The sequence below is a fragment of the Lepidochelys kempii genome, chromosome 13, assembly GCF_965140265.1.
Source record: "Lepidochelys kempii isolate rLepKem1 chromosome 13, rLepKem1.hap2, whole genome shotgun sequence".
NCBI lineage: Eukaryota > Metazoa > Chordata > Testudines > Cheloniidae > Lepidochelys > Lepidochelys kempii.
Window position 1 is genome coordinate 37,951,214 of NC_133268.1, and position 9,749 is coordinate 37,960,962.

At 58.1% G+C, this 9,749-nt stretch overlaps 1 gene segment (V, D, J or C); it reads right to left on the reverse strand.

The window, feature by feature from the left end:
- Positions 1-1,878: 1,878 nt before the first annotated feature.
- On the reverse strand, positions 1,879-6,974 carry LOC140896784 (immunoglobulin heavy constant epsilon-like). The segment is given in 5 exon segments: positions 1,879-2,219; positions 2,548-2,871; positions 6,005-6,319; positions 6,625-6,921; positions 6,965-6,974. Coding segments are annotated over 5 exon segments (1,287 nt in total).
- Positions 6,975-9,749: the final 2,775 nt, after the last annotated feature.

A 9,749-nucleotide genomic window follows, 5' to 3' on the forward strand; every position in this document is an offset into this window, starting at 1 on the left:
CTCAATGGTAGCAGATGACAGAACGAGGAGTAATGGTCTCAAGTTGCAGTGGGGGAGGTTTAGATTGGATATTAGGAAAAACTTTTTCACTAAGAGGGTGGTGAAACACTGGAATGCGTTACCTAGGGAGGTGGTAGAATCTCCTTCCTTGGAGGTTTTTAAGGTCAGGCTTGACAAAGCCCTGGCTGGGATGATTTAACTGGGAATTGGTCCTGCTTCGAGCAGGGGGTTGGACTAGATGACCTTCTGGGGTCCCTTCCAACCCTGATATTCTATGATTCTATGATTCTATGACTGAGCTTTCTCTCAGCCAAGCCGCACGCTCTCTTTCTCTGTGTGCCCTTGCACGGCCCCCAGGATAACAGCCCTAACACTGCCGCTGCAGGCTACCCCCTCTTTAATGCCAGGTGCGAGCTCTGTGCTCGGCACTGGTGGGTTTGAGCCCTGCGCTCGCCCATCCAGCCTTGGGGCTGATACACGCATGGGGGGGAAGGTGTGTGAGTGAGGGGCTGGGTAGGAGATGGGACTCATGTGGGGGGCCATAGGGGTATCTGCCTCACCTTCCCACCCCACTGCCTGGGCCCCCTATGTCACCAGAGCTAGTGAGACTTTAACTGAGTCCCTGCTAAGTGTCCTCTCCAGATAACAGCCCTACTACTGCTGCTACTTTGTAGGGACTGAGTCCCAGGAGCTGATCCCTGCTGTGAGGTGTTTGCCTGATGTTGTCCTATCTCCCCCTCCCCAGCTGCCACTGAGGGTGAGGGGTGGAGGGAAACCCCTTAGCCTCCTAGCCAGCAGAGGAGGTGGATGTGGGAGTCAGGGTATTTTAATTACCTTCCCACCACTGACTCTGTCTGGAAAATCCCCATGGGGCATCTGCTCCTCTCTGAAGTGGACGGGGGTGTAGGGTAAATCCTGATCCTGATACAGTGCCCCTCTGGGTACACATGGGTTATAGCCTAGAGAGGATCTCGCCTCGGTGAGATGCCAGGGATGGCTTGGCCATCCACCGATACACCTAGCCACCCAGCCATCCCACGCTCCATCCATACTTATCTCTAACCATCCTCCATATCTTCCATCCATCCATATAGATCCTTACCCATCCATTCTCCTACCTCCCCTTTCATCCATCCATCCATCTCCATCATCATCCCTAACCATCCACCCATTCATCCTCACCCATGTCTTCCATCCATCCATGCAACCCCATCCACTTATCTATCATCCCTTTATATATTATCCATCTCCAACCATCCATGACCATATGTCTCTATTAACACACTCTCTGTGATATCTGTTGGTCTATTAGTCCTTCCCTCTCAAGTATGTATGTATCCATCTAACCATCTCTCTGAACATCTGGCCTTCCTACTGACCTGGGCTTGGTCATGGGCTCTGTAGTATGTGTGTGTGTAACTGTCCATCTACCCCCCTCTCCATCACTGCTTCTGTGTTGTTTTTGTATCCATGTATCTACCCATCCTTCCTTCCTATGGCACCAACCCATCCTTCGTTCCATGGCATCAAGCCGTGTATTTAGCAATCCTTCCTTCCATGGTATCTACCAATCCTTCCTTCCATGGCCTTTACCCATGTATCTACCCATCCATCCATGGTGTATATGTATCCACCCATTCAGGATCTGGGAATTGGCATCCCCAGACTTGTAGCATCTCGGCTTCTCCCAGCCTGCAACCTGGGACCTTGTCCACCTTGGGCAACCCGCAGATTTCACCCAGTGACACCACAACAAGGAGACCTGGGGGTGAGCTCAGACTCGTTCTGTTTATTCATTTGTTGTCATTGCGGGCACAGAGATTATTTACAGGAAGTTGTACTGGACAATACTAGCAGTGGGGCTGGGAGGAGACGTCTTCATTTACCAGAGACTTTGCTGACGCTGCGTTGGGTGAACTTCATCTGCAAGGCTTCGTGGATGACCATGCAGGTGTAGGTGTCCCCGCTGTTCCAGCTGGCCTTGCTGACTTTCAGCTTGCTGTAGAGGAAGAAGTTCGAGTCGCCGGCTCCGTCCTTGATGGGCTGGGTGGTGATGTATTCCATGCTCTCGTCGGGTTTGTGGTTCTTCATCCACTGCACCGAGATGTCCTCGGGGAAGAAGCCCCGCACCAGGCAGGTGAGGCTGACGGAGTCGTCGGAGCTGCTCAGCTCATCGTTGTGGGGGCGCAGGAGGTAAATGCCTGGGCCAGAGCGCCTGCCTTCGGTGCGTGGGGACGGAGGACACAGGGGAGCCATGCACATCACTCAGCTGGGCCACGCGGGGAGAAGGAATGTGTGTGTGTGTGTGTGGGGGGGTAGAAACATCCCCTCTCTCCTCCAGGATGGAGGGGCTGGGGACTGGGAGCTGGTAGTCCTGGAGAGCAGGATGGGGGATAGGATGGTCTCCATCTCACGTGGGGATGCAAAGGGACCCAAGGCCGGGATCCCAGGTTGTTGGGGGTTGGGGCTTCCCCTTAAGGAGCATCCCTCCCTGCTGGGGTGGGGATAGGGGAGTCTCTCCCCTTAGGGACCCTGCTCTCCTCCTACCTGGCTTCTTGGACATGGATTTGATGAGGGGCGAGGGCAGCTCTGAGTGCTCCACTTTGCAAGTGAAGGTCTCTCCGGCATCCCAGTCGCGGGTGAAGATGGGCATGGAGCTGGAGGCGGTGAAGGTGCCGTTGAACTGCTCCCCGATGTCCAGGCGATCAGGGCTAATAGACTCTGGTTTCTCCCGGGACCAGACCACTCGTAGGCTGGAGTTGCTAGGCAGGTTGACCACCAGGCAGGTGAGCATGGGGCTCTGGGCCACATACAGGGCGGCGGGAGATGGGGGTACGAGGACGACCTGGATGTTGCTGGGAGATGTTGTTTCTTTTGGGGACAGGAGAGCCCAGATCAGCAGGTAGCCCTGGGTTCCCCTGCCCAAGCCCATCCCAGTCTCCTCTTCCCCCTGGAGCCCACCCTGGCATCCACCTCCCCAGAGGTGGATTTCCAGTAAAACACAGGGTGCCCTGGCAGAGGGCCCCTCAATGACAGGGGGCCCCAGAGCCAGGCAGCTGCGAGGGCAGAAGCTTGGTCCTGCCCAGTGGGAGATTTAGAGTTAATGGGGCCCTGGGCTCAGTTTCATTTTTGGGGCCCCTCTTTGGGACCCAGCCAAGAAAAAGATCATTCTCTCTTATCCCCCCGCCCCCATTTCTCATTCTTGTTTTCTTCACCCTCCTCCTGTAATTAATAGGAAGTTGTGATGAAGCAGGACTGTTCTTAATGTTTCCTCTGAATATTGTGGGGGTGCCTCAGTTTCCCCTATGCAGTTCTTAAGTATCGAGGTGGTGGGGTAAGGGTGTATGATCATTGCAGAGCCCTAGAGGGCAGGTGTGTGCAGGGGTCTGGACACAGAGAATGGCCGACACCCTGTTTCCTGGCAACTGGTGGCCTGGGCCCTTCCCCCCTGCAAGGTGAGAGCTAAAGGGTTGGAGAACAAAGGAATCAGGTGGCCTCCTGGCCCCGGAAAGGGGAAAGCCCAGAGGAGGAGGGGCTGGAGGGAGTTTCAGTTTGGGGCTGGCTGGGACATGGAGTGAAGTGCAGACGGGGTTGTCTGGCTCACTGCCCCCCAGAATGGACCCAGCTGAGGGGTCCCTTCTCTGCACCTACAAGCTCTGGGTTAGACCATGTTCCTGTCGTCTAATAAACCTTCTGTTTTACTGGCTGGCTGAGAGTCACGTCTGACTGCGGAGTTGGGGGGCAGGACCCTCTGGCTTCCCCAGGACCCCGCCTGGGCGGACTCGCTGGGGGAAGCGCAGGGAGGGGCAGAGGAGGCTGAAGGCTCCGAGGTCAGAGCCAGGAAGGTGGAGCCGGGTGAGCTGTGTGTCCTGCAGACAGGCTGCTCCCAGGAAAGCGACTGCCCCAGAGTCCTGCCTGGCTTCATGGGGAGCAGCTCCGGAGCATCGGCCGGGGACTCCGGGACAGAACTAAATGAACATGAAGTGAGGTACCTTGACTGTTGTTGTTGTCGAACTTATTTTCCCACAGACCACTTGAAAATCACTGGGAGTCTCAGCGGACACGTAATGATCTTTCCAAATATTGCGTGTACCGTTCGCTAACGATTGTAAAGCGCTTCGGATAAGAGCCCTTTGTAAAAAAATGTAAGAAAAGGTGGGGTGAGGGGTGTAGCCAGGAGTTAGGGTGCGGAAGGGGCTCAGGCATGGGGTGTGGGGGGCTGGGAGGGAGTTGCGGTGTGGGAGGGGGCTCAGGGTTGGGGGTACAGGGTCTGGGAGGGAGTTAGGGTGCGGGAGAGGGCTCAGGGTTGGGGGTGCAGGGTCTGGGTGGGAGTTAGGGTGCAGGAGCAGGCTGGGGGTTGGGGTGCAGGGTGTGGCCAGGAGTTAGGGTGAGGAAGGGGGCTCAGGGCTGGGGCAGGAGGTTGGGGTGTGGACCAGTTCCCTGGGGAGCTCCATTTGGTGCGGAGGGTGGGGGTGGGAATGTGGGGGGGTTCAGGAGTCAGGGCTGGGTGTGTGGGGGTGCTCCCAGCCCCCTGCCGGCTCACGGGGGGAGATGTGCGGGGGGAGTGCGGCAGGCCCGAGCGCCGACAAACAGCTGTTCGGGGGCAGGGGCAGCGCTGGGGAGGGGCAGGGAAGAGGTGGGGGAGGGGGGAGCGTGATGCCGGGGTGGGGCGGAGCCTGCAGAGGAGCCCCTGGAGCCGGCAGGAGCAGATGCGGATTGACAGTAAAACACAGGGGGGGTCCAGGGCCGGGCAGCTGCGGGGGAGAAGCTTGGTCCCCGCAGTCCCCCTACACATACCCCCCCAGGCCCTGCCGTGAGCCGCTCGGGAGAGGGGACTGGGAGCACCCCCATGTGCCAGCCCCCTGCCCTGATTCCTGGACCCCCCCCACATTCCCACCTGCACCCCTGGCACCAAATGGAGCTGCCCCAGGTAAGCGCTGTGCACCCCAACCTCCTGCCCCAGCCCTGAGCCCCCTCCCGTGCCCTAACTCCCTCTCAGACCCTGCACCCCCCAGAGCCCCCAGCCACCTGCCCTCCCTGTCTCCTGCACCCCCCCCACAGCCCCCAGCCTCCTGCCCTCCCTGTCTCCTGCACCCCCCTACTGCCCCCAGCCTCCTGCCCTCCCTGTCTCCTGCACCCCCCCAGCCCCCCAGCCTCCTGCCCTCCCTGACTCCTGCACCCCCCACAGCACCCAGCCTCCTGCCCTCCCTGTCTCCTGCACCCCCCCCACAGCCCCCCAGCCTCCTGCCCTCCCTGACTCCTGCACCCCCCACAGCACCCAGCCTCCTGCCCTCCCTGACTCCTGCACCCCCCCACAGCCCCCCAGCCTCCTGCCCTCCCTGACTCCTGCACCCCCCCCACAGCCCCCCAGCCTCCTGCCCTCCCTGACTCCGGCAACCCCCACTCCCTCCCTGGCTCCTGCAGATCCCCACATCTGCACCTGCACTCCTCGCACCAAACGGGAGCTGCCCCAGGGAAGTGATCCACACCCCAATCTCCTGCCCCAGCCCTGAGCCCATCCCTCCCGCTAACTCCTGGCCACACCCTGCACCCCAACCCCCAGCCTGCTCCTGCACCCTAACTCCCTCCCAGACCCTGCACCCCCAACCCTGAGCCCCCTCCCGCACCCTAACTCCCTCCCAGACCCCGCACCCCACCTTTTCTTACATTTTTTTACAAATGGTACACGCAATATTTGGAAAGATCATTACGTGTCCGCCGAGACCCCCAGCGATTTTCAAGTGGTCTGTGGGAAAATAAGTTTGACGACAACACCAGTCAAGGTACCTCCCTTTATTTTCATTTACTTGCTATTACTTACAGGAGGAGGAGGAAGAAAACAAGGATGAGAAATGGGGTCGGGGCGGAGAAGAGAGAATGATCTTTTTCTCGGCTGGGTCCCAAGGGGGGGCCCCCAAAATGATGCTGATCACAGGGCCCCACTCCCTCTACATCTGCCACGGCCCCGTCTCTTCCGAGGCAGCCTAGTGGGAGTGACCGTCACCTTCGCACTTGCGGGCATGGTCCTGGTTTGTGGTCTTGGTGCCCGGGTGGTACACGTGGCAGGTGTACGTCTTGCCCTCCCGCCACTCGTCCTGGGAGACAGTGGTGTTGCTGCGGGTGCTGAAGGTGCGGCTGTCGGCGTCCTTCTTGGCAGGGTCGGTGTGACCAGGAAGTAGCCCACGCTTGCCGTCCACGAGCCATTCCACGCTCAAAGGCTTGGGGGAGAAGCCGGAGATGAAGCACACCAGCTGCACGGTGCCTGGCTTGTGGGTGCAGGACTGGAGGACTTCCACCTCGGGTTCAGAGTGCTGGACCTCTGGGAGAAGGGTGGCAGGGGTTAGTTTTTGTACAGACCCCTGCTGAGCCCCCCCACCTTGCTCCCTGCAGCACGGCGCCCCCGACGGAGCCCCCTGCCCCTTTTCCTCCACTGCAGCACCCGTCACTTCTCTCGGCGTTGTGTCTCTCTCTCTCCGTCCATCCACCCACCACAGCGACTCCCTCGGCTCACAGCGCCGGCAGGCTCCCATCCTCTCTCCCTGCCACAGTCACTGGATCAGGGACCTGAGAGACCCCCAGCCCCTCCCCTTCCCCGCCCCCCGGGCTGCGCCGCGCTGTCCCTACTTGGGATTTCCTTGGAGATGCTGGAGCTGGTGGGCTGGTGTTGTACGTTGCAGCTATAGGTGTTAGACTCCCAGCTGCTGGCCGGGACGGTGACCTGGCTGCTGAGCGCGTAGAGGCCGCTGGAAGGTTGCAGCAGGGAGGGATAGGTCTTCACGCCCGAGGGGGCGACGCTTGGGCTCCACGTCACGGTGACCGGCTCGGGGAAGTATCCTTTGGCCAGGCAGCCGAAGGTGACCTGGGGGGTGTCGTCGCCGGTGCAGGAGGTCAGGGGGAAGACAGACGGGGCCGTGGGGCTGACTGCAAAGGGAGAGAGAGCGAGGCCATGAGACGCAGCCCCTACCCCGCTCCATGCAGCACGGGGGCCCTAGCGTGGCCCTGGGCCCAGCACTCAATGCCGGGGGAGAGCGTCCCCTAACGGAGCCCCACTCTGCTCCATTCAGCACAGCAGACAGCTTGTCGTGAGACTGATGCAAGGTCTGTGTGTAAGTGGGTGCCTGAGAGAGGCTGCCCCCGTCTTCCCGGCAGAGTCACAGAGTCACCAGGAGCAGGGCCCCCAAATCACTTAGTGCTAAACAGGCCCTGTCTGTGGTCGGGGGCCCCATTACACGGGTGCTGCAGGGAGACACAATGACAGACAGTCCCTACCCCAAAGAACTTACAGGCCAAATAGGCAAGGTAAAGGAAGGGTCAGAGGGGAAACTGAGGCAGAGGGCGAGGAAGGAACCTGGTTACAGCAGGTCAGTGGCACAGCTGGGTAGAAAACCCAGGAATTAGGTGCTGAAGTGCTCAAGTGGCAGAGAAATTCTCCTTGGAGAAATCACAGCGCCTGCAGCTAGAAAACAACCCAAGTTTTTGACCAAGGAACTGAAATTGGGGGACCCTTCTGGGCTCTCGGAAGAAGTGTGGTACCAGAAACGTTTGGGTCTTCCGGTCTCCAGCTGAAGACATGCAGAAGTTAGACCAGCAATTTTAGCTTGGGTATGAATATTAAATGTTATATTCTCACGAGGCTCCTAGGTTCACTGCCAACATCATCAGTCCCTAGTGGCCAATTAGTAATTCTGTTGCTCAAACACACGTTATTAGAGTCCTGGGAACTGACTTGAGACACTGGTAGGAAAGACTGGGACTGTCCAAATCAACCCGGGACATTTGGGCCCTTTGGGTTAGAGTTCGGATTATCATTATACATGGGGAGGAGGATTAAGGGTTAGGGTTAGGTGCTGGGGTTAAGGGCTAGAGGTTGCTGGGGTAAAATTAAGGGTGATGGTTTAATGGTGGGTCAAATACCTTTCCACTCTCAAGTTCTATTTTTGACATGTTGTGATTGGATTTCTAGCCAATTTTGTAGGCATTGATCCATCAGATTCCTACCGGTTGTGCTGTCATTTCCCAGAGGGAGTTAGTGAGACTCTTGGGTCCTATCCCAAGGGGCAGTTTGCCACGATGACTCATAATTCTGATGCTGGGATGCTTGATACCCCACTGGAAACATGGAAACCCTAGTGCTCAGAGGGAGAAGGTGGGGAGGTAAGGGTAAGAGCTGGGGTTATGGTTAGGGGTATAATTGGTCATTAGTACTTGTATCACAGTGTCATACTAGAAATCCTAATCTAGGATCAGGGACCCATCGTGCCAGGAGCATTACAGAGAAATAAGGATGAGGACTTTACTGATCCCAGGACCATTGCAGCCTAAACAATCTAAAGTCAGGGTTGGGGGCATCAGGTTGGGATGTTAGGGTTAGGCGTTGGGTTTGACGAGAGGATCAGAGTTGGGGAGTAGGGGCTAGAGAGCTGGGGTTCAGGATGAGGATAGGACTATAGGGAAAGGGCGAGGATTAGGGTGTTGGGGTTAAGGAGTTGGTGCATCTGTCAGGGGTAAGGACACTGGGGTTAGGATCCTGGTTAGGGAGTTAGGACAGAGTTGGGGGTCTAAGTAGTTGGGTTTAAGGTTTGGTTTAGGGTCAGAGTTCTGGGGTTAGAGTAAAAAACCTTCCCTCCCCCAAACTCAGTCGTCGACTGGTTTTCACGCCCCCTCGCGCACGACCTTTCTAGCCAGATTCCCACTCAAGAAACACTCATATTCTAACCAATTTGGATGAAGATTTTGCTGGACACTTTCCTAAACTCTACAGGAGAAATCTCCCAAGAATTTCAGTGGCCTCACTTTCTAGAAGCCCAAACTTGAGGCACCTTGGGGAGCAGTTACCAGGGTCTGCATCTCCAGTGGGCTTTAGCCGGAGACGTCAGAGCTCGTCCCCCCTGGAAAGGAAGCCAGACGCGTCTCCAGCTGAATGCGCCGCAAAAACGGAGCCAGTTCAACTCAAAGGCCAAATTAGGAGCCTGAACTCTGAGCTGTTGCCCGAAGAGGGGCTGCCAGTTACGTCCAGCCCCAGGCAGCCAAGCTGACATCTAGCTGTGCTGGGAACTCCCCACGCTCAGCCCTCAGCATGGAGCATGAGCACAGAGCTGGTGGAGGGAGGCTGGGACGGCTCAGAGAGACGTGTTCCTGCACTCGGCGAGTTGAGGGTTTTACCTCTGACAAGGGACATGGAAAGGGAAATTTATACCCCAGTTTAGAAAGTTTTTGGTAGCAAATATTTGCGACTGGGCTAAAGAGAGGAGACAACAAAAGCCCCTTAGAAACAATTCAGCTGTTCCCCCAAACCTCTAGTTTCAGCCCCCCAACCCTGAGCGCCCGACGTCTGCTTATGGCCTTGAGTCCTGACCCCCAGCTGCCTGCTAGCCCAGCCCTGGGCTCTCCCCAGACCTGCCGGTGCCTGTCACTCCCAACCCACAGCCCCTGCCAGCCCTGCTCTGCCCCACTGCCCTGCCGGTGCTCCTCACTCCCGACCCGCAGCCCCCTGCTAGCCCAACCCTGGCTCCCGCCCAGCTCTGTGGGGGCCCCTCGCACCTGAGCGGCAGCCCCTTCTAGCCCCGCTTGGGGCTCCCCCACCCAGCTCTGCTGGTGCTCCTCACTCCCGACCCGCAGCCCCCTGCTATCCCAGTCCTGGCATCCCCCTGCAGCTGAGCCGGTGCCTCTCACTCCGGACCTGCAGCCCCCTGTTAGCCCAGCTCTGGGCTGTCCCCACTTCTGCTGATGCCCCTCACTCCCGACCCACA